The sequence below is a fragment of the Dermacentor silvarum genome, chromosome 2, assembly GCF_013339745.2.
Source record: "Dermacentor silvarum isolate Dsil-2018 chromosome 2, BIME_Dsil_1.4, whole genome shotgun sequence".
Taxonomy (NCBI): Eukaryota; Metazoa; Arthropoda; class Arachnida; order Ixodida; family Ixodidae; genus Dermacentor; species Dermacentor silvarum.
Genome location: NC_051155.1, coordinates 171,372,234 through 171,397,367, shown reverse-complemented (window position 1 = coordinate 171,397,367; position 25,134 = coordinate 171,372,234). Strand labels below are relative to the sequence as shown.

At 49.8% G+C, this 25,134-nt stretch overlaps 1 protein-coding gene across 4 annotated transcripts in view; it reads right to left on the bottom strand.

The window, feature by feature from the left end:
* Positions 1–25,134, bottom strand: part of LOC119442109 (disks large homolog 1) — a 673,008-nt gene that overhangs the window by 45,745 nt on the left and 602,129 nt on the right. For all 4 annotated transcript variants that reach the window (XM_037706855.2, XM_049661898.1, XM_049661900.1 and 1 more), the window contains 2 exons: positions 1,202–1,358; positions 307–409 (listed from right to left, as the gene is read on the bottom strand). In XM_037706855.2, coding sequence (XP_037562783.1) covers positions 307–409; positions 1,202–1,358 — 260 coding nt within the window. The remainder of the gene's footprint in view (positions 1–306; positions 410–1,201; positions 1,359–25,134) is intronic.

Here is a 25,134-nt window from a genome sequence, read left to right as displayed (position 1 = left end):
ACAGGAGCAGCTAGGACAAGACAGACGCACAAGTAAACGGCGATACCACAGTGTCGTCGATAACCGCGATGGGTGGGGCAACCCCCCTCAATCACCAAGGGTTTACGTAATGGCTCACGCTATTGAATAAACGCACGGCGTAGGAAATACTTCCCAGTCACGATCGTCCAGAAGGCAGAGCAGGGCGATATACAATAAAAAAATAAAAAGCGCTTGACGTCACAGCGGGAATGACCGGGGGATCGCCGGGGTGTCGGGAATTGAGTCACAAATGATAAAGAGTGAAGGCATGCGTTGAGTACTCACCATCGGGCCTGTACTGAACCACCATGGTGACCGTGTGACCGGCCCCCTTGAGGGCAGCCGCTGCCTGCTCATGCGTCGCGTGCCGTAGGTCTACGCCGTTCACCTGTGGGGAGAGAGAGAAAGAGGAGTTGTAGCATCAGCTATTCCCCCTGCAGGGTTGACCGACATGGCGCGAATCTGCGCCAAGCACGTTCGTAAGCTTAAACGTCGGATACCGTACGTATCAACGTACGAAATTTCACGCCAGGTCATCGCGGAGAAACGGAGATGAAAGTTAGACGTCTGCACATAGGTGCATGCGTTTGCGAGGCCGCATGAAAAGCGAAGGCTCGCCAACCTCAGAGAACAAAGGCGACGTGGCCGAAAGGTCCCGAGTTTTCTGATCTGATCGCGTCGAAGTGACTCGCAGCCCGTGCGTGGCGCTCATCAGATGCTCCGTTCGAGCTGACCTCCAGCCGCCAGGGACCGGGATGAAAACAGCGAAGGCAAATCCGCCCGCCGCTCCCAGCTCACCACACCAGCAGGACGCGCGCCTCGTGGGATTATATAAACGCGCTCTCCGAACCGTCGCGCACGTGAATGTATAGCACGTCTGCCGGGAACGCCGAGTCCTGCTAACTTATGGCGGTGAAAACCCGATGCCTCGGTACTAGCCTCACCGCATAACTGACAAAAAAAAAAAAAAAAAAAGAGAGAGCTGCTGCGACTCCGGTTCTGCGCGCGCATTTACGCCCGACGCAGCGGATGCGGACGTCCCGTTCTCTCGGTGCGGATAAATTCGCTCCGGCACCGTCACTGCGCAGTCCTTGGGGCGGTGCTACATTTCCGACTTCGGTTCAACAGCAGACGCGAGAGAAAGAAAAGAAGAAGAAGGAGAAAGAGGCGACAAACTTACGGAGAGTATCTGGTCTCCGCGCCGTAGCTCCCCGCTGGCGTCGGCGGGTGCTCCAGCCAGTATGAAGGAGATGAAGATGCCCTCGCCATCCTCGCCGCCGACGATGTTGAAGCCCAGCCCCGTGGGGCCCTTGGCCAGAACTACCTTGCGGGGTTCCCTGGTGGAGAGACAGAGAGGAGAAGCCGTTGAGTCGACATACGCATATGCAGCGTCCTGACACGCGAAACGCACAGCGCCGATGGAAAAATAAAAGTTACAGCGCGCCATCGCGCAGAGAAGAAAAACAGCTCGTAAAGAACGAGTAAAAGGCATAAGAATACACACTAAGCATACGCGAGCGTTTCCATAAACGAAATATATAAAAAAAATTCAAAACCGGCGACAGCAGCAGCAGCGGCAGCAGCGACGGCGGCAGCGGCTTAATGAAGCAGTAATAGGCCGAATCACTTAAATCCATCGGAGGGAATGATGTCGCTTCAGTAACGACGCAGAAGCCGACGAGAAAGCCCATTAGCGACCGAAGGGAAGGAAGGAGGAAAGAGAAAGGCAGGAGGTTAACAAGAATAACGTCCGGTTGGCTACCCTACACCGGGGGAATGAGAAAGGGCAACACAAAGATGACAGGGAGAGAGAGAGGAGGGAAGGAAAGAACGAAATTAGAGCACGCGATGGTTTCTGTGCCTCTATTTATTTTATTACTAATATATATTTTTTTTATTTGGCGTAAGAATCGGAGTGGATGGTGGCGGTGACACACGGATTAAAACACTGCAATGATAGGGGCTACTGGTAAACAAAAATAGCGATGATAAAAACAGGAAGGGTTCTGTAAGACATATGGAGAAAATCTATAAATGTATTAAGTTCTATTACGGTACACATTAGTATTCTGTCACATTGAGCTTATGTTTATAATTCTGTAAGTGCGTGTCAAAGACATTAGATAGGGTGAAATCAAGTAACCGACGCCATATCAAACATTAAGGGAAAGATAACACAACTTTTCATGGCAAACAGTGAACAACTTCAATTTCGACGAGATACGTACGTGCTCAGAGCAAGGCAACAATCTGAGTACCCGACCGAGACCGTCTAAGCAATGAGCAACAAAACAGCTAGAAAAGGCATCAACATCATTTTCGGTCTTCTTGTTTAATTTTCGTGTACAGAGAGGGAGCAACTTTTTGAAAAGCACAACGCATATCTGACGTCGCAATGTCAAACGATCAAGCCTAGCCCTGTTCCATCAGTGATTTCGCAAACAAGTGTCAAATGGAGCTTAGCCGAAGAGTACGAGCGGCAGCTCGGCTGGATGGGAAAAAGAATGTCTCAGAAAGCTCATTTATCATCCCTCTTTCGAAGAGTTGACGATTCCCAAAAGACCTGCTTCTCTATCTCTTTCCATGCGTGCCATTAACTTCGCGCACACGCGGAACGGTATAAACCGTGACAACAGATACAGCGCCGAACCGAAGCTGCGATCACGTGGGCGCACGCGTGCGCTTCTCCATCCAATTCCCAGCGGGGATAAGCGCTTCTCGTCGAACGTGAGCGCACAAAAAGCGAGTTGTGCGCGTGCCGTACGACGGCTACCGGGAGAGTGGGGTGGGCGCCGCAAAATGGAAAATCCAGGAAGACGAGGAGCTGCGGAGATGACTGGATTCGTGACCGACGTCGCGAGCGAGGGTGCATCATGGCTGCATGGTCGCTTCTGGGCACGGTATATGTGCGGAAGATGGCGCACAGAGACGCGAGGGTTTCGGAAAATAGTTGCGCGCAGCACGTTTTTGAGACCTTTTCGAAATAATACGCGACAAGTGACTCCGCTTGTGCGCGCCGTGCTGTGCATCTGGAGAACAGCCACGCAGTCGAGGGAACTCGACCGGGAAGAAGAATCGGGGACTCAGCACTTCCAGCACTATAGGTATGCACGCGTCACTGAGTGACGACAAAAGTGGAATAGGTTGAACAGCTGAATCAGCCTGCACGGTGAATCAAGAACGGGAAAGCGGCCCCGCGAGTAGAAATGTAGCGTCACAATTTCCTAGAGGGCCTAAATGTACTACCGGAAGGTAGACGGTTCAGTGAAGCTTTTTAAAGGTAACGGAGTGCGGGATCGCTACGCTCCTCTTGTACCAGAACATTTCCATTCAGAGGAAAGCAAAGGGCTGAACACCACTGTCGATAGTAAGAAGGATGGTATAGGAGCAAGAATGGATAACCTCCGCAGAAATTATACATGCGCGACACGCCGAGTCCCCTCAGTAAAAGGAGAGATAAAAAGTTTTCGATTCTACTATTGGCGAACATAACACATTAGACGATGTGAGCGAAACACATGCCTTGCATTGTAGAGAAGCTTTCCCCCTAAATTTTATTCGCGCGCACTACTGACATTCCTAAAGACATGGTGGCTTTAGTACTGAGAGGGTAGCTAAAAACCATTCTATTTTATGCCCCCCCCCCCCCCCCCTCTTTTATTACATCCTAAAATTACTATGCAAGGGAGCAGGCATCAGAAGGCAACAAAACACCACGCTGCCTGCCTTCCGCCATGCTGCCGACGATATTCTCCTGTGCACTCACTCTATTTCTCACTGCAAATACATCACGGCGATAAAGCTCACTTCTTACTCCTGAAATCTCACCTTCCACCGATTCTTCTCACAGCGCGTTGCTGCTACACTGCGTCAACACGTTTTAAATAGTCTCGCAGCGACCTCGTTCGCGGACAATTGCTTCGACAGCATGCCACCAAAAAAATTCGGAGGAGGCCACCTGCATTGACATTTAAAAACGGCCGACCCTCGTATCCGACGCCCAGAGATTTATTTGTCGCGTGTATACGCCGGTGCACCGTACTTCGCACACAAACGCTCCCGGAGGCCCAAGCGTGAACGCGGGCAAAGCGCGCGCGTTTCAACGGAGACGCGGGAAAAAATCGATTGCGAACTCCTGCGCCCACCGAGCCGCACGTAACTTTTTCTTTCCGGCGGCACCTTGCGCAGAAGGGCTAAACGCAACGAAAGGAAAATGCCCACGAAAAGCCGAACAGATCAAATGAGAAGCAACATGTGGCGCGTGCACGCCTGGCAAGCACGCGCGCACTGCCGCCGGGGGGCGTCCCCGGCGGAACTTGGGCGGAACGGCCTCGATAGAGCCTCCGGGGGCGAAACGATAGCGGCTTCTTGCGGGGAAGCATACCCTGCAGGGAGAAAAAAAAAAAAAAAGGGAACCGTGCACCGCGCGCGTACGTTGGAGACGGCGAGCATGCACGAACGAGGGCAGCCGGAACCGTTGCATGTGTTCCAAGCTGGAGAAGGGGCAGCGCAGATAGCGTTCCGCGAGGCTTATGAGCACGGGTTCCTCAGTAAGCAGATAAAACGACACTAGAGAGAGAGAGAGGGAGGGAGAAAGAAGAACAAAACACTAAATCGGTTTAGATGAGAAATTGTTCTTAAAAACAGTATTCACGTTAATATTGTAGTAGGAGGTTGGCTACTATAGAGGAGACAATTAAGGCTACACTTTGATTTTATTAAAGACGATAGTCTTTCTTGGGGAACTTAAACGCTGAAAATTTGGTCTGTCTGTCTGTCTGTCTGTTTGTCTGTCACCCGATTCAGCCACCCAGCCAAAGTTGGACCACTTGCTTACCGCCCACACTACTTAAACTGGTACGGCTGTTCATACTTGTGAACGTTATCGATCACAAAGTAAATATTACGCATATCTGAGGCGCAACATCACTAGGTAAGTATTAGGAGGTGTGTTCCTTTAATAGAAAATCCATAGATACGTAACTCTAAAGACCCTAGTTTCTTAAGCTGCGCTGAAAATGCCATGCTATGCGCGCCGACGAACGACGTTCCCCGACTGCGCGCCGACGAGCGCCCTCTGCCATGGAGGAAGGAAACCCTCTGCACAAGCTCATGTTTCCCGATGTATTGCCAGATGGCGTCAATGTCTCACGCAGCGCCTCCTCAATTTTATCAATGCCAGCCAGATGCGGCCGATTTCAACATAAAGGAAGCGCTGTCTGAGGCAGGGCAAAACATAAATGGCCGCTTGATGAAATAATGCGGTAAAATGAAATCTGTTCAAACAAACCTCCATTGCATTTATCATGCCAGGACGGAAATGGTACGAGAACAGCATCACGAGTGGCCGCGGATCAGACCAGCACTCATGTAGTACGGCCGGCAGAAGACTATCGTCTTTCGACGACATTTGCAGCGAAGCACGCAGATACGCGGCAATTTTTCGCACTAGAACCCCAGCGCCTGTACGGACTTCAAAAGTACTTTCCCGTATATGGGTCGTTGTGGCAGCGTTAAAGTTCTCCAATCTTGCTAAGTTCAGTCCACGGCTTCTGTAGATCACAGTGTAGCTTATTTTTACCGATACGACGTTCACTATAGCCAGAGCAGACGCCGTCAAAATCCATGATGTCACGGCGAGCCTAGTACGGGAACTTCAATGCGCCGTCGCCACCACTCTTTCGTCTTTGTCTGTACTGGCTTGCTGAGCGTCCTCTCGCGGTAAGGAAGGGTGGTGCGCAAGGGTAATTTACTAACACAGCTCAAATTATTTTTCTCTTTAGTGCGTCCCTTTAAGTTCGCGGGAGAGCTCAAGCGAGATCAATCACGGGAGGCCTGCACGGTATAACGCAGAATTTTAGCCAACGCAGCAGAGTGCGATGCAGCAGTCAACATTTTCGTATAGCGGTCGGGGGCGGCGGGGAAGGCGACTTCGCGGCAGCTTCTCCACAGTAATAGTTTGATCGGTGGGGTTTGACGTTCTAAAAGAACACAGGGGATTCGAGAAACGCCGTAGTGAGGGAGACCGGATTAACTTTAAGCACCTGGGGTTCTTTAACGCGCACCCAAAGCGCCGCATACGCGAGCGTCATCGCACACTGCCCCTGTTGGGAAGCGGCATGCCGGGAATCGAACCCTCGTCCTGGTTATCGACAGTACACATCAACTGTGCAACCGCGGCTGCTGCGAATAATGATTTACCTTGTCTAATCGTTAAAACAGTCCACTCTTTAGTACCGCTTTAGTTACCGAAGTGATGGCAGTGGCTGCTGCGAATAATGATTTACGTTGTCTAATCGTTAAAACAGTTCCCGTCTTTAGTACCGCTTTAGTTACCGAAGTGATGGCAGTGAACGCCGGGGCCCAACGTACTGGAAGGAGGAAGGCCAATAAATGGCTTGAAACGCGCGCGCGCGCGTGTGAGAGAGATTATAGTTGGAAAGTGTGAAAGATTGGGTTAAAGTTCAGCGCGATAACTGTCTCTCAATAGAGGACACCTCAACCGCGCTGCACAGGGGGATGGGGAGTGAAAGGAAAGAGAAGGGAAAGAGGTCGCAGGCGCAGGAGCGGAAGCAGCAGCAGCAGCATCTAAGGCGCCGCAGGCGCGTGGGGTTTACGTCGCACACTGTCGGAAACGAGAACAGGTCGTAAGGAAAAAAAATAAATAAAAAAATTAAAAAAATGTGCGTGTGCGTGTGTGCGAGTGAGTGTTTCGAAGATACGAAATGCCACGAGGGGGAGCACACTCGTCATTGACCCTTTTCGCGGAGCAGTTTGTTTTAGAGAAACGAGATGGCGCTTACGGCGGCGCGCCATACGTCTCCTCAGCGACCGCGCACGAATACGAAGCCATTACCGCTTTTTTCTGTGCGATCAGCTGTCGGAAATGCAACTGAGTTTTCGCTAACGCACTGTGCTCCAATCATGCTAGATTGAATCATGTGGATTGAAGACGTGTGCAGTAGTTGGCTGCAAAAATAGTGACTGGCATGTTAAGGAATGGAATGAATCTGTGTGGCCAAGTTCGCGGACCGCTGCTGCAACTGTCCGAACGTGTTACCGGCACTTCGAGATGTACGGCTTTCCTCGAGGATACATATATTTGCTCATCCGCCAGCCTTGTATCGCTAACCTTCAAAGAAAAAGATTCAGCCCCAGAACGTCGGCAAGAGTGAGTACCACTCGTTAAACAATGAAAAAGGGAGTAGCGCCGCTTCCTGTCATAGTAAGTTTCGCGCACGTTATCTATACACCTCTATCCCAAATGGCAGGGAAACTTACGCCCACTCTATCGCCGCCGTTTCAAGAATAAGTGAATGGGCGCACACTTGACTATATCTGCACTATTACGCACAATAAATGACAGACTATACCGATGGCGCACGAATGGTCGAAGCTGAATGTTTCGTGACGGTTCACAAGAGTAAGCGAGTTACTAGCGGAGTAGCGGTAATATATATTTGCTACAAGGTATTACAATGTACAACAGAGCTACGTTTCAAGCCTTGTGCGCAGCAAGAACAAATCTATCGGGACTGAGCAGACCCGCGAGCGATTAGGCAGAAAATAATCAGATAGTGGCCGCACCGAGGAACTTCACCGAGTCAGAAATTGACAAGCCACTGCTTCAAGATATTTGCCGAATAAAGAACAAAGAGCAAAACACACTAATCCTGTCTGAATTCGTGAGCGGAATGTTTGGATAGCTTGGAATACATATTTAGCCCCGCTTTTAGAACAAGCACCATATACGCTGCTTCCGCCGTTTGGACATAACTTAACCAGACTCGAAAGCGCTTTTGCATGTTCTCTGAAGCTGTGATCAGAGCTTCGTGTCGTCCATCCAGCCACCGTCTACGATATCTCCCAAAACAGAGGTTTTCTAAGCCGCGCCGGCGTCATAGACTTCCATTGTAAACAAGGAGGCAACGGAGGCAGTTGAAGCAAGCAATGGATCGACGCGTCACCACGTGATCAAACATGGCAGCGCCCACGGGATCGCCGCGAAAAGGGTCAATACCGTATCGAGTTGTGAGGAGGCTGACAGAGAGGTATACAAATCCAGGCCGCAAGAGCGGCGGGGGCGAGCGTCTGTTCTAAACTTCTTCGTAAACAGTGAATGGTCTGCGCGATGCATACCCCCATTAAGGATACACGACGCTCGTTTGCGCGACGCAAGCGATGGCTCGTATATAGGGAGTCTTCACGTGGCGTCACGCATGCCATATCGCCGATAGAGGTAAGTGAATCGACGTTTGGAGCACCGTGTTGGCTGTGCGACACTACGGCGTCCTCGATAACGTCCACGCATACGCCTTAAAAGTGTCAAATACCGAGAGTCCCAAATGCATGCTGCATATATAGTATAATGCTCGGTATGTCCGCGCAATGAACCTGCCAGAGCCACGAGCTTTCTGCCCGCAGCGTCATTTACAGAGGCGGGCACACATCGCACGCCGCTAAGCGTGGAAATCACGCGACGCTCCGTCGACGAACGGAAATCGCGCGAGTCACGCCACGCGGGCACCTGAGGGCTTCCACACGGGAGAGGGGCGAACCGATCCACCACTGCGTACACGCGCGAGCAATGGATGCGATGCGGAATTTCGCGCATTCAAACCGAGTACACAAACTTATCACTGAACTCTGTGATACATACATGTTCTTGACAGCGCTAACGCAATGTGCGTAAATCCATCCGCAGCTAAACACATCACGCATTCGAGAAGTCGAGAATTCGCAAATCTAGCGAAAGCTGGCCGAGGATATATCACCATAATGGTACTCCCAGGATCAAGACAAACATATCGTTGCAGCCTCGAATGAAGAAAACACGACGCAGATATATATATACATACACGACCGGGGCGGAGGAACGTGAAATTCACGACGAGGCAGAAAAGCCACTCCAACGAGAAGATAAAGAATGAGCAAAAAGGGGAGACAACAGCATGGACGCGGAGACTGTGCCGTAACGTACGCCGACACAGAAATATGGAGCAAGACGATCTCATTCCCACGAACTACCGTATATCACCCCCATTAGCCCCCTCCCCACGACGCTCTGTGTTTATATATAAGACGTTTCCCAAAGTGATCTGCTTCAGCAGTTAGAGCGCCGGAAGCAGAAAGTAGAAAAAGCGACAACGCAAAGAGTTACAAGAAGGAAGAGGACGGAACGGGGTGGGGGCGGGAAATATAACCGAGGGGCCCGGAACCGACCAGCGGTCGTATTTTTAAAGGGCGAGAAAACTATGGGGCGAGGCCATATGGTCCTCGCGCGTCTCCCTCGCGTATATATTTCAGGCCTCCGCGACGCTAGCTGCAGCGCCTGGCACCGCACTATACACTGAAAGGCATCGCTCCTCTCTCTTTATCTTGTTTTCTTTGTTTCTTTTTTTTTTTCGTCCGGTCAGTTTTGTTTGGTTCGAGTGAGAAGTTACGAGAAAAGAACCCTTCCTCATACCCCCCCCCCCCTCCCTCTCAGAGCAAAGCGCGTACGTACATACTCATCCGTAAACACGTATACACATCGCGCACGCATTCGCAGTCCAGGAATACTTAAAAAAAAAAAAAAAAAGAGACAGATAGAGAAAAAAAAAAAAGAGGGGGAGGGCGTAAACGAGTACCCCGCTATCTACTGCGCCCCTTTCTTTCTTATTCGCAATTTCATTTCTTCGTTACGTACACGAAAAGCCGTCGTTGCGTCGCTACTGATGCGTTTCACGCGGAGGAGCCTCCGACGACAATTCCTCCGCGGGCTCGTTATACGACGCCACCAAAACGGCGCGTCGCGTCCACTTTCAGCCCCTCCGCCTCCCCCTTCCTTCTCGCGTGTCTTGCGCGGACAGCGGCGATGCCTGCCATTTACACCGCTCCTCGTGAAACGAAAGAAAGACCATGACGAGCAGCACCCTCACGGCGCGAGAAAATGAACGGGGCGATAACTACAGCGCGCCTTCGATTAAGTGACGAAAAGCGATTATTTTCGGTGTATATATACGCGCGAAATACACCCCCCCCCCCCCCCTCGACCCCCCTTTGCTATATAGCTTCGGTATATAAAGTATAGTAGCTCCGCGGCGATAACAGCGTCCCGAGACGCCTTCCCCCATCAGGCCGAGATCATTTCCCGACATTTCGCGTCCAACCCCAGGCTGGTCATAAAACTCTGGAGGAACTTGGAGAGACGTTCGCCGCATGAAGATATAGAAAAGAACGTTCAGCCTTGCCGCCTCAAATTGCTCGCGCTATCACGTGGTCGCTCGTTCAACACCGTTATCCCGCAGACACCTTGCGCGCGTATATGAATAAAATACGGCTCAAATGACGATTTCATACCACCACCAATAAAATACGAGCCTCCCAACTAAATAAAAAAAAAAAAAAAGAGGGAAAGGAAATCAGCCAGTGAGAAAAGGTTTCCGTATGGGAGCCAAAACGTCTCTCAACCCCTCTTTTTTAACCACACCACTTTAGTTGGTGTTCAGTCTTGCGGTCCTTAACCCTGTGATGCTCATATATGTATCATGTATGCTATATACGATGAGTTTGATACCTCAAAATTCTGATTATTGCGCAGAAAAGTGAGCACGAAGCTCACAGCCGCGTTATTGATATGCTGTAGAGACAAATTTTAGCCGAGACTACTTCAACAAACCAATTTGAATTACTAATTAATTACAACTATACCTACGTTGTAACTCAAAATATATTTCGCTTTTTTTTCTTCCTTTTTTTTCCCCTACAGATGTGCTCTCCACGGCCACAATGAAGGTAATCGAGTTGTTCCAATTTTACATGATGTGGATCGGTGTCTAGGCATTAAGGTTAATACGAACCCAGAAAACGATTTGCATATAGCGCATTTCATAAGCGCCCAATCATCTCTGAGACACAAGAACACATACTACATAGAGGTCGCACTAGAGCGTACATTGCGGAGTTTTGCATATTTTATGCTCGCGACGAGAAAAACTGTTTGAGACGTAGCCCCGAACATGGGTCAAGCGCTTGCAACACCCGGTGCCTTTTAATTCACCGCGATGAAATCAATCAGACAGCGTCGGGAGCGGGCAGCATCGGGATCGTTAATATCACTGAGCCTGACGTGAAACGCTACCTAATCGATAAGTATACGAAAAAAGGAAAACAAATAAATAATGACATCGCCACAGCGGTACAACCCGCGCACTGCACGCAGCAAGTCTTTGTGCTGGGGGAAAGCTGAACTCCAGGAGCGAGCCTACACGGACCCCGTGACAAATGAGTCTTTGTCCACGGTCGGCACTGCGTCGGGCCACACGGTTACTGCTCCGGCTATTAATCCAGATCACACAGGCGAGCCCGTGGAAAGGTGAACGCCGAAATGATAAATAAACACGCCCAGACACAGGAGATGAAGGGAAGGCAGCAAGGGTATTCAGAATTACGGTGCACAAGTATATATAGTAACCAAGAATGATGGCGTCAAATAACAGCCCACACAAAACGGAGCAAATTGCACTACATATGTCAGACCGAATATGAGGCAATCGCCAGGTCACTCATCCGAGCTTACTACGCGCGAGACCCGCGTGCTTGCGAATATCGATCGGGGAATAAAGGATATCGATAAGCGACAATGACGACGAAAGCGAACACACATATACCGAACATAATGCACGCAAATAGAAGCGGGGAAAAAAAAAATCACGTCCTCGATCCCATTATGACCAGCGACTTCATTCGCCTATATATGCGCACCCCTCTTTTCTGATGTAAATTCAATTCCAAGAAATCTGTTCTTTTTCGCACACAGGAAGAGCCTGCCTACATACAGCGGACCGAACGCATACGATCGTACATCGCAAGGGGGCAAGACCGGACAAAATAGGCGGTGAGCCGCGAAGGCTCATACGCGAGCCACTGGCCGAAGGCAGAAAACAGCCGATTAGCATTCAGATGGAGAGACCGCGAGAGCGCGGCCGGATTATAACCGCGGCTTATGAACGCCGACCTCAAAGGGAGGATGGATGACTCGCCCGGCGCGCTCCCGTCCCGACGACAATCACCGCGGTGAGATCATCTTACGCGCCATACCTGCTGGGCCCCCGCCTGCGGAATAACCCACCTTTTACCCAAACCAGGGAGCACGCTTGCGCGCGGCTGCAGGAAGCCCACGCGTGGCTCTGGAAGTACAACTTAAGTATACAACAATAGCAGCGATTAACAGCGGACCTATAGGTCACTGCACCGCTTCCGTGCTCATTAGCGCGACCCGCTTTGGCCCCGCCCGCTTATTTTCCTGTTTTCCTCATTATATACAGCAGGGCACACCGCTGTATGAACCGCAAGCGCGCGCGTTTTTCCAACGCAGTCGCATCACACACGCCGCTCGCTCGTCGCTTCCTCCCATCATTGGCGGTTCGGTGCCAAGCGAATCGGCGACCGAGGAACAAGATCAATTAACGCAGCCGGCGGAAGAGCACCGCGCCTGTCGACGCACCGGCGTCGCGCGGCCTTGGTGAGAGAAGGAATACAAGTCGCGCCGTTGCGCAACGGGCAGCCCTAATTACGAGCTGTGCCAGCGTCGAACGCGCGAACTTCGTTAGCTAGGCGGGGTTGGGGACAACAAACGAGGCGGGCACACGAAAAAACAACAACGCGCACAGATGAGATGGGCAATCAATCGCGCAAGGGCACGGTGCTTGAAAAACGCGCCCAGAGGCTGCATACTGTATATAGTATATACCCGAGCCACGCGCGGCGCGCTTCAGCCTTTTTCAAATAACATTCGTGTTTAACAGGAGCGGAACTGCGAAGAGCGCACAAAAGCGGGTCAACAAAAGTGTTTCTCAATGTTTTCTTCTTATTGACCCTTTCTTTATTCATCGTGTGACGACACAGGCTGTATGGTGTAAGCGACAGCTCAAGAGCGGCTGGCCTGGAGTGCACTGCGCCCCGAAAGCTTTCAGCAATTGTTCCCGCCGGCTTAGAGTGTTAATGAGGAAGGAAAGAAAGAAAAACGCCATCGAGAAGCACATATATAGTAACAGAGCAATTTCAGCAGAACTGCGTCATGTATGTAGCACGAATTCTCAGGGCAAACACCACTTTATGGGAGAGTGTGAACAAATTGAAAAATTGGGTGAAGCGGCAGTGCATCGCATATGCCACTATATATATAATAGAAAATCTGAACGCATTGAAATCGACATTTACTCTTGCACACGCGAGTAAAAATGGCCTGCATTTAAAATTTCCTTGAACACACATGTGGTGAGAAAAGAAAAGGGGTGGGAGGAAGAAACAAAGCATATAAATATAAGCAAGCATATGCAGCCTAAGTTTTAAAATAGATTAGCCCCATCGACGAGTCAGTTTAGGCAGAATAGTTGTTTTTATTTAGTGCGTGTGTGTGTGTGGGGGGGGGGGGGGGGGGATCAGAAAGAGAGAGAACAGGTAGTATTATATGATACAAGCTAAACCTAAGTCCACGACATCTGCGGGCGAGATTCACGCAGTCACTTCGATGCGAGATGTTATCGAAGAATCGATCTCAGTTCTCGCTGAAAGTACCATCTGCACTTTAGCAACGAGTCTAGCGCAAATTTAATCCGAATACCCTACAGTTACAAAGGAACACAGAAAGCATCCAGTATACGACAGCAAAAGAAGGCGATGTTAATTACGAAAGGTTCAGGGTGTAAGAGAGGGACCGAGAAAGATGTAACGCAATAGCTTAGCTTTGTTTCCACATGCGCGAGTGATGTGGTTGTGATGTGGATTTAGCGCACTTACTCGTACGTCCAGTGACATATATATTTTGAGATGTTCGGAATCAATCTGGTAGTTTCCTTTCTCTCTCTTTCTCGCAGAAATGCGCGCTTTTGTCTACAAGTTACGTGTCAGAGGAAGGCAGCGGCCGATATGAAACGTAGCTGATAAAGAAAAAAGAAAAAGCGTAAGTAACATCACATTTGAAACACCGCAAACGAGACTAAAGATAATGAAAGAAGAACACAGGGTAAGCTCTAACAACAGACGTTCATATTAGAAAAAATGGCTAATAAATATAGTAAAGCCCATCTGCGCGCGCGTGCGCTCACCCAACGACACTTTAGGGCCCGTTTGTCTCGATTACGTTGTTTAAATCTGAAGGTTAACCAACTCGCCCAATTGTCCCACATTGCCGACACCACATTGCTAAAAACCGGTTAAAAGCCTGCAGGATTATTTCCTGCGAAAACCATGTCAGTAAAGCTAGCCCTTGTAGGTAAATTTGCGCCTAGTCGTTACCGGCATGCCAATGCATTATCGTGCATTATTGTGCATTATCGTGCCTGAGCAGCTCAGTACACATTCTGTTCAAGGCAAGAGAAACGAAGAAATGTTCTCTCCGAATCCTGAGTGAGAGGAGCCAGCCTTCGTGATGCCGAGCTTTCGACGTGTTTGGCAGACAGTCGCGATCGATTAAACTAAAAGCGAAGCACGTGACGAAGTGCCTCCTCGCTTCCCGCTACAGCCTCTACAAAAGCGTCAGTCCACGATCACGTCGGCTAGTGTACTGAGAAAGAAGAAAAAGAACCGACGAGCGCACGAGAGGAGGGATGAACGCGAACTTTTTCCAGGTCGACAAAGCGCGTCTGCAGCGAAAGCTGCGTTACTCGAAACAAGTAACAGCACGCGCAGAAATATAACGACAGCTCGCACGGCGATGCCAAAGTTTTCTCTCTCTCTCTCTCTCTCTAAGCCTTCGTTCCGGAGACTCAACGCCCAAGGCGGAAAGGCGCGAGCCAACTAGGCGTAAATGAAGCGGCCCCCTTCCCCGAAGCCCCGGGTTACAAAGTGGCAGTCGGCGGAGGGCCATGCATGCCGGCACGCACGCTCGGAAGCTCGCGCGACGTCGCCACGAAGAAGAGGAGGGGAGGAAGCTGTGGGACGGGGGACCCTTCGTGGAGGCTCGAGATCGCAGTGCGGTAAGGAGGACGCGTCCGAGAAACTCCGCTGGCGCACGCCCCCGTCTTTTGCAAGTCGCACGCCGCCCTTGTTCAGCGCTCCGTTCCGAGCGCCTTATAACACCCTTCGTCTCGGTGTCGCCCCTTCCTCGAAGCGCAGCTCATCCTCGGCGAGAACGAAGAGGACAGAGCCATCTCGTTAGCGCGCTGGCCAGTAGTCGTTCCCACGTAGGCACGCACGCCACGCGGCAGCCTTCTGTGCAGCGCAAAAAGGCCTGTCCCGCACGCACCTCGCCACCGACCGGCGTTTGCACGACCCTTCGGGCAGCACAGACACCGCGATCGCTAAGCTCTTCTTGGGAGGGAGGAGGAAGGCCGGTGAGGCGGACGAAGTCGGGGAGAGGGGAGGCGACGCCGTGAGAAACTGCAGGGTCCCACACTGCTTCGTCGACATCTCGCGCCCGCTTGCTCACTCGACGGCACGTTCCCAATGAGTGCGGCCACACGTACAGGAAGGGCAAGGCCTCGTCGCCTTTAATAGCCAGGACCCCGGCACGAGACCGCAGGGAAGGACACCGCGCGCCATTAACGCTCGCGAACGCGCCACAGAAGTAGAAGCACAACGCGACTACGGCAACCCCGTTTAACGTCGAAGGATGAGACGTCGGATGGAAGATGCGAGAAAGTTTCTTTTGCTTATACGCCCTCGTGTTGGACAAATAAATCGTGATAAATGAGTAAGGAAGCTTAATTCAAAAAGAGAAAAACGATAAACGCTAGCATGTCACCATTAGAAAGAAGACAACACACCTAAGGCACTTCTAGAGATACGGATAAAACGATTAGCGGAGGCGGAGAGCACAAAATACACGGTAATGGTAGTCGCGAACCCATATTCTCACTACAAAGGCGTCGAGCATCTCCAGCCTGTACAATTTTCTGAGAGTGCTGTCGAGTTCTGTCGCACCAGCAGCGGACAGATTGCAGCCAGAAGAACCGCGGCGAAGAAACACATTCTATGTTGCATTATCGTGCAATGAATCATTAAAACAACGGCGCAAAGCATGTCAGCCGTTGCCGTACGACGACAACGAATCTAAGGAATTAGTAGAAACTGTTCAATGTAATGCCGCAGCTGCGTGCTTGAAAACAGCAAAACGCGTTTTTCAAGAAAAGATGAAAAACTCCATCGGCGACGTGCGCCGCCAGGTGACATTATTTCACTCCAAACATAAAACAGTCATTTGCAGCGGCTAATAGCAGCTAAAAAGCTGGAGTACCAGTATCAGCTACACCAGCCCCGTCGATATGTGCAGAACAGTGTTTCTATGGAAGCTCCGTTAGTAAACAAGCCTTTTCGCGTCGAACTTGTCGACAACTGGCCACATTGACACTTCCGGTGTGTCTGCCAACTGTTTACCTCTCCTTAGATTTTAAATTACCGATAAATGTTCTACCCATACAACAAAGGTACGCGGTGCAAGCCATCTTCCAACACAGCCGCAGCATACATAGCTCAATATTTTACTTATCAATATTTTACTACTTCATTCTGCTGTTGCTGCTATACTATACTAGTATACCAATATACCACAGTATTTCGCTATACATACCCATGCCATATTAACGAGGATAAACAAGTGAACAGCTAAATCTCCGGACAACGGCGCGATTGTTTGCTCTCCACATGGTCAGCTAAAGAGTACGCCGAAGGAGACGCCCATCAAATGTGTTACATACGCGCGTATATATGCGCAGAGGCCAAGAGACAGGAAACCGGCGATGGCGTCGCTTTCCCTTGCTTCGTCGACATACGCAAACATTGCGATTACGCCAGCGGGAAAGACATGCTGTTTATAGTACAGTGCACACTTTACACTGCGCGCACGTACTGCTCCGTACATGGTACACCGTTTCCTTCAGCCGGTGTAAAACGCTGGCTCATTAGAGAGCTCGGATTTAGCACACAGTCAGCCTACAGGGAGAGAAGTATCTCCTGCGAAACTGAAGGGCGGCCGTGGGCTTTTATGAAGGTGCTCAAGTCGCCACGGTGACCGAAAGAAGCACCTTTACTACAACTACTACTACACTATTCTGTTATTATAATTAACCGAGACCGTATCACCTACACAAGTCAACGAAACGAAGATGAAGGTCAGAACTCCCTGCTTTGAGTCTATAACATGACAGCTGACACCAAGAGCATAATAGACACGAGCGGGCAAGAACGACGACATCGCGCAGAACTCGACGGACTCGAGTGCAGGCGACATGACGGCTGCCCCTCAGAGAGGGAAAGTTTTCAACAGATAGGAGAAACTAACCAACAGGCCGAGGTATGCGCGCCATCTGCTGCCTTCTCCGCGGAAGGGGGCCGGGAGATGTTTAGGCACAGTTTCGAGTACCCGTGCAAGTAGTTGCCGATATGACTCCTCAGTCGCACGCCGGCGCGGAGACCACTCCAGCCGACGAAGTATAACGAAAAGGGGGTGGAACACTGCTCCACTAACGCGGGGCTATCGACAACGGAGGTTATCACAAGGCGGAGGGGTGATGGGGGGGGGGGGGGGGGGGGGGGGGCGACCATGACGTGCGCCGTGGGAAGAACGACGTACACTCGACGGTCGCGCCATGTCCATGCCTGCATGCACGCGTGGACAGTCTTTTTACACTCCGGGTGCGGACGGAGAATTCCGAGAAGGCCGGCTCCGCAACGTTCAGGAAACCGGGCGCTTATCTCGGAGCGGGTCGAGTGCAGCGGCCACTTGACAGGCAGCGACCTCGCCGGTGTGTACGCGCCACATATATACAGCCGACCCGAGAACTGAGCATGCAGCACGACATGGCGAGTACGACAAAGGAATAACTAATGGGTTGAAGACGGGTACAAATAAGATTGATGATGCGCGCCGAATAAAATTTCGATCTGAGAAGTGCGGCGGGAAGAATAAAGCGCGCCGCGGACAAACAAAATCCGAGGCTTGCCCACGATCTCTCGTATATACAGGGTGTCCCAGTTATCACGCAGCACGATTTAAAAAAAAGAGGAACGGCGTTACGCGAAGCAAACCTAGAGCGTATTGTTTCCACGCAGTACAGTGGAGTAGCCGCCAGTATTTTTTTCGTTACTGAGATTTAATTAGTTAATTGTAATTAATTATCTAACTCGAGAAGTACTGTCCTAATTATCAAAGTGTCAATGAGAAAGTTGTAGAGCAACATGAAAAACTCCCGATACAGCTTTCTGTTGCTCAATACGTGCTACATATAAGTTTTTCCGAGCATGAAAGAAGCCAGCGAATACACGCAAAGTGCCTCGAGCGGCCAGTCGTGCGGCAATTCTGCGTGTATTCGAGGGCTTCTTTCACACTCGGAAAAGCACATTTATGTAGCACGTATTGAGCAACAGAAAACTGTATCGGGAGTTTTTCATGTTGCTCTACAACTTTCTCATTGACACTTTGATAATTAGGACAGTACTTCTCGAGTTAGATAATTAATTACAATTAACTAATTAAATCTCAGTAACGAAAAAATTACTGGCGGCTACTCCACTGTACCGGAAACAATACGCACTAGGTTGGCTTCGCGTAACACCGTTCCTCTTTTTTTAAATCGTGCTGCGTGATAGCTGGGACACCATGTATACTTTATAATTACTTCCAAGCCGGAGAACGTTGCCTGTTCTTTTCAGCGTTGCGGTGGGAAAATATAAATAAATTAGGTAAAAATAAAAATGAGAACAAAGAGCACTAAAATGTGTGCTCACTAGCAAAGCAGTTATCTGCGAGCAATGGTGACGTCGACCAAACCGTGGAATACGTGAAGTATGTTCCGGATGGAAGCCGTGCCAATACAAAGCCGTTCTATCCACACCCCACCCCATAAGTACAATATTCATACCGAAAGAAACCTTTGACGTGTGTTACATTTAATATTCGAAAACAAAAATACATTGGTCGATGTGAGACATAAAACGAATAACCAATAATGAAAGATTAGCTTGCAGGCCCCCATGTAAAATTCGAGTTACAATCAGTTCTACAACGTTAGCCAGGCGTTCCCCAAATAAGTGGACCACGACTCCTAAAAATGCCAGCCACCTGCACAAAGGTGACATAGATGATATATAGGAGCAAACGTTGTACACGAAGAACGGGCAGAAACCGATTCATGTTCCGTTACTAACTCGTACGCCGAGATTTCGCTGGAAACAAATTTAAACAATCACGTGGATGGTCGCAAATGTCACTGAACTGCATCCTTCGAAGTTAAAGCATTCCCGCATGCCACTTAGCAAGCAAGCACGCTTCTCTGGATTTGATGCTGCTTTAACAACCGACTGCTACTGATATTATCTGAACTAATACCTTCCGCGCGCAACGACGTACTTACATCGCAACGATTTAAGCTGCGGACAAGGTATCTCGAAACGAATATCGTCACTGCTATATACAAAGTTGCTGTTCTGTAAATCGCATGAGCAGACCATAACACCACGCGCGTCCTCATCTATCCAAGTACAACTCTTTCGTTTCTTCGCAAGCCAATTTCACCAAGACGAGCGGCACTGTACGCTATGTGCCGCTCGTGCGAACACACTCGCGTTCGAAGCAGTCGTTTTCTCTCTCTCTCTCTCTCTCTCTCGCTCTCATTCAGTCGTAGCGCACAAAGCAAGACCATTCGACTCGGGCGCGCTCTTTTTAGAGCAGCGCGGCCAAATCTGTCGGCGAACAGACACGCGAGCCTTCGATGACCGCAGGTGGCTAAATATAGTGCGCGGCGCATAGCGTGCCTCGAGTCGTGGCGGCCGACGACCGGCCGAGCCGACCCGGCGCTGAGTGACGGCGGTGGGACAAGCGGCGGCGGCAACGCCTGCAGGCGCGCTCCTCTGTGCAGCCACGCCAACAGCGGCAGCCGTGCGTGAGACAAGGTCGGCACGCGTTGCCCGCGCATGAAAGAGGCCCGGAGATCCGCCCACGCACGGCGACCTTTCGCAATCGCTGCCGCGCCTCTCGTGCCACTGAACGCATATGCCTTTTCGTGCTATAGCTGCCGCCGTACACACCTGCCTATATATCCGTAAGCATCGTGGATGCTGTCGGCGATGACGCGGACACGCTCCTGAGTACCACTACTACTATTACTAACCACTACTACTATGCTCTATACTGCTTCACGCGCACGTTTTCCGCCAGAGGTGTACGGCTATAAGGAACAGAAAGGACTCCGTGGCATCTTTGAACGCATAACTATAAAGGAAAAGCAATGTACACAGTGGAGTCTGCGCTGCCATGCGTCCTCTGTCGCTTCTCGTGCCCTTGTTAGTGCGGTGCGATGCTTCGCGGAGTCGTTCAAGGACTTCGCGTCGAGCCATCGGGCTTTGGGGCTATGATAAATTTGCGATAAACTTGTGATAGCAGCGTGCGATGGAGCTATATAACGATACGAACGCCTTGCGCTAGGCACTGATGGCGGGTGTGCAGCTCCCCGATGTTTTGAATTTAACTCTTGTTTCGGCGGTACGTCCCATGTCTGCCCGAGAGAGACAAAACTGTCGGCGTAACTCGTGGCTGCAGGAAAGAAAGGCAGGCGGCAAACGCTCGCATCCTCTCGTCTTACTACAGAGGCTAGAAGGGTTCCCTTCTAACCTCTATAGTCTTACGCCCCCGAACGAACAGCTCCGCCACACTGAGGTATCGCGACGCGTGCGGTTGAGGACTATAGGGCGCTCACCTCCAGTTGTGAAGGAAAGACTTTTCTCTCGACAGGTCAACACTTGCAATAATTTGAAAACTATGTGGTCTCAGATATGGCGTTGCGCTGCTGAGCACGCGGGTTTAACCCCCCCCCCCCCCCCCCATACGGCGTGCCTCATAATCAGACTGTGGTGTTGCGTAAAACTCTAAAACTGAATTATCTTTTTTTTTTAATATTCTATGACCCAGTAGTGCACAACGCTACACCATTACACGTAGGTTACAATATTTTACATTCTCCGGAATCTAGCAAGCGTTCTGCGAATGAGTTACGAAACAAAACAAAACGCAAGGACGATATGCTGACTATTTACTTCAAATAGTAAATGTTAAACGCGCCGTCGGGTAACCGTGATAGCGCTAGGACTAGAGCGTTCAATAACTCGACCAGAGTAAGGAGCACTGTCTCTCTTTCAATCTTTAGAGGCTCTCAGTAACGAAACTTCAGCACGTGGTCACACCACAGCTCCTGGCGAATGCGACGAAAAAAAAAAAAAAAAAGCCTACGTGTTTACGAATCGAGGGCCTTTATATAGACAGCGTTTCGCCTGAACACGGTAGTTCGAAAGCAGGGGAAACGCAATAAAGAAGCGAGGGATGCGGGAGAAGCAAAAGCGAGCGTGTATAATGTGCGCCCTATAACAAAGCCAAAGCGGCTAACATGATACTCATCCCGAAACACCTAGACAGAGTTGCGTGCTTAAAGCGATCGAAAACACCCGACGAGAGCCTTCTTTGCTTTATATAGCAAGTTCCTTCGCCGACTGGTTTCCGTTTCTACAAATTTCCTGGGCGAAGCGATGAAGAGCTCGAAGGCGGCCGAGAACTTAGCAAAGATCGCAGCCACCAAACGGCAAGAGAAACGTCGCCTATACGGAGAAAAACGCGGAGGACGAAAACAGGTTCTCCGCGCTTCTGTCGCGAACACGGCAGCCTTACAACGTTTTATGTGTTCGAAGTATATGGTACAGAAAACAAGAGTCGGCGGCGCAGTTAACTAAGACGAAGAACGAGAGCTAAAAAAAAAAAATTGTTTTTGTTGAATCCAAATGACTGTTATATTTCTCGCTAGTGTCATCGCTGCACTAGCAAAAAGAAAAAAAAAAAAAAAAAAAAACGAGAAGGAGATTCAACGCATACGTTGGTACCTATGTGAAGCACGTGTGCATTCAATCCTATACACAACTAACTGCGATGCGTAAAACTGTATTGACTTTCATTCTATGCAACGTGCAACTTTATGGAATGTCTGTCAACCCCAAAGGCCACAGCTTGAACATCACGCAATTTTTGATGCTTATGCGCTACACCGCCGCTCACAGGCTATATGCCGAAACGCAAATCAGGTGGAAGCAACAATTACATAACAAACGACAATGACTAAAGCACCCAGAAAGGCGAGATGGGTAACCGAAATCCTCGCAGTTCATGTCCCAGCCACATCGACACAGCGAAATGAAGCAAGTACGAAGAGAAACAATGCGTCCCGCGCATATGACAACGCGCGCGCGCGCATGACAAATTGCTGCGTCGAGACTGCAGGCCCCGTGATTTATTCCCCTTGCTCCGCAAGAGGGCGATCCTCGCATTCGTTTCGGCAGGGTTCGCCGTTTGTTATTAGCGAAATGGCCGGAGCCTTGTCTGTGCTTAAATACGTTACTCTAGCCGGACAGTATCGAACGCGAACATATTCGAAACAGACCTCGCAATATGCTATAATTAAACGCCGTACACGGGCACCTGCGCTTTGCATAACCTCGCAAAAATCTGTCATAGAAAGAACAGACAAAACGCGAAGAGCACATGGCCCCGCAAACGAGGGCCACGAATAATAATAATAATAATAATAATAATAATAATAATAATAATAATAATAATAATAATAATAATAATAATAATAATAATAATAATAATAATAATCTCGCGATGATAAAATGTGCGTGCAAACATTTATCTTCGCCTCCCCAGATTACCCGACAGCTTTTCGGTTTACCAGAAAGATGACGTAGCTTAACTGTAAACACACGAAGTATAGGAACACATGGCACCCGGACACGCTTCATCGTTCTCCCGGTATTTGGCAACCACGCAACATTCTGTCCGTTTATACAGATAAGAAATGACGCGGTTATCTATAAGAAAAAAAAAAAAAAAGGAGGGAGAAACAATATCCCACGCGGGAAAGTTGGAGTCTCGCTACGGCGTTGCCCCCGTATATATACCACCCATGTGCATAAACCTGGGGCGTCCATACGAGCAGTCAAGGCGGCGGCCCGGCCGGGTTGCGTAGCTGGCAAAATAAAAGAAAGACAAGATGGCGAGGGCCTCCAACGCACAGAAAAGAACGGCGGCCCTATATATACGCCGCGACTGTAATTAGCGGCTACGCCGGTACGTGCCTAGTAATGAATAGAGCGCGGTCGATAACTGAATGCGTGGGAGAACACCCTGCACACCTCCCACTCTCGGGCCCCCATGGACCGGCTGCAGCCACATCGCGAGCGCCCCGAGGCCCACCCTCCATAGACACCCCGAGCTGCTTTATATACTTGAGCTCCGTCACGGAAAAACCATGCGGTGCTGTGGAAGGCTTGCATCGGCGTGTAATCAGGGTCGTATAGAGCTCGCGAAGCTGCAGCGAGCCAGAAATACAGTTCAGGCAGGCCGGTGCCCGCAATGCTACGTGTCAGTTACGTTGTCCGACTTAAGCTTAACTGCATCCTCCCGAACCCTTTGTTTCTATATCGATTACGTTTCTTCTTGCTTTAACTATCTTTCCGCACGATAAATCGACGCTGACAACGTTCAGGATTAACCGCGGCGCCCATTCATCGATCACCAACGATAACATAAACGCGATTCCACCTCTCGAAAATGGTCCGGACTTCTATGGAAGCGCGAGAGGATACTAGTGAGATTAGAATTCTTCCCGAAATGCGTCAAATCGCTTGATCACCTAATCCCTCTTTACAGGTCTCAAGACAGGGCCCATGGTAATGCAGTAACATTGAGTTGAGTTTCTACCAAACGTATTCAAATGAGGCAATTTACAAGAGAGAGAGAGAGAGAGAAAGCACCTTTATCTTGATTTGCTACTGAATACACAACAAAATAAGTTTATATTAACACCTACATGTATATTAATTGCGTAAATACACATGATACGATTGCATTCCTAATATGAATCCTTTACAAGATGCACAAACGCCAATATAATATCCAACGGATCAATCCTACACTAGACTCCAATCAAAACTTGGCACACGTTTCTAAGGAAAAGTGCAGGCACTCGACAGCCATGACCAGTTCGCTCGTGCGAGCTCCTTTCCAAAATCTCATGCATGCAGGGCCCACCTTCAGCTACGATGCACCATTTTGGCGAGACGGAGACATAGCGCGCAGAGCAGGGCAGTGAGGGCCAGACAAGGATTAAAAAACTCGGCTGCCAACGAACGAAACTGAAGAGACGGCAGGCGTCCGAAGGCAAGGAGCAGAAGGCAAGCAGCTGAAAGAGGTGATCCCATGTTTTGTTTGCCTGTCGGCGTGCGCAAGTTCTAAGGCCAGCGAAGCGGAACGCCATAAGCAAGGATTTACGCTCCCGGACTTTATAACGCCAGTCACATTTACTTCCTTTAATCTCGTATAGAACAGCGAAAAGAAAGGGGACAAATAACGTTGGACGGATTACTTTGTTTTATCAAAACATCTGCCGCTTGCGCCTGTGATACTTGCGGCAGCGAGGAAACAATCGAACATATCCTGTGTCATTGTCCTCGCTACAGCTCCCAGAGACAGTCGCTCGTAACGGAGTTAGCACGCCTCTACGACCGGCCGCTTTCTGAGCAGACGATCTTAGAATGCCGGCTGATGCGGTCTTCACACCAGAAGGCGACGAGGGCGCTACTGAAGCTCCTCCGGTCAAGCGACCTGTTTGAACGACTGTGACGCTCCCGAGTCCCGAGTTCCTTTGTGCGTGCGTGTGTGTGTGTGTTTTAATGTACCTCTCTTTCTAAGTTGGTGCATTTTTCGTTATCTTTCTGTCTCCCCTTACCCCTTCCCCAGGGTAGGGTAGCAAACTGGATATCCGTTTTCCGGTTAACCTCCCTGCCTTTCGCATCTCATTTATCTCTCTCTCTCTCTGCCGCTTGTGCGCAAGACAGCAAGGAAGCAGTGCGACTTGAGTGGCCTGGTTAACGTGCAGGTAACGGAAATAAATATTAAAAATGAAATTCCTGGCGCATCCAGGCATCAAATTCGAAACTGCCGACAATAATGTACCCCGAACGATGGAAATTGGCTACTCAATACATCAGGCGCGGATGTGGATTATGCAATTGATTAAGTGATGCCTTAATTAAAGTTCGAACCTTTTTTTGCGATACAAGGTCAACAACTTTCTTAACTATTCGAATCCC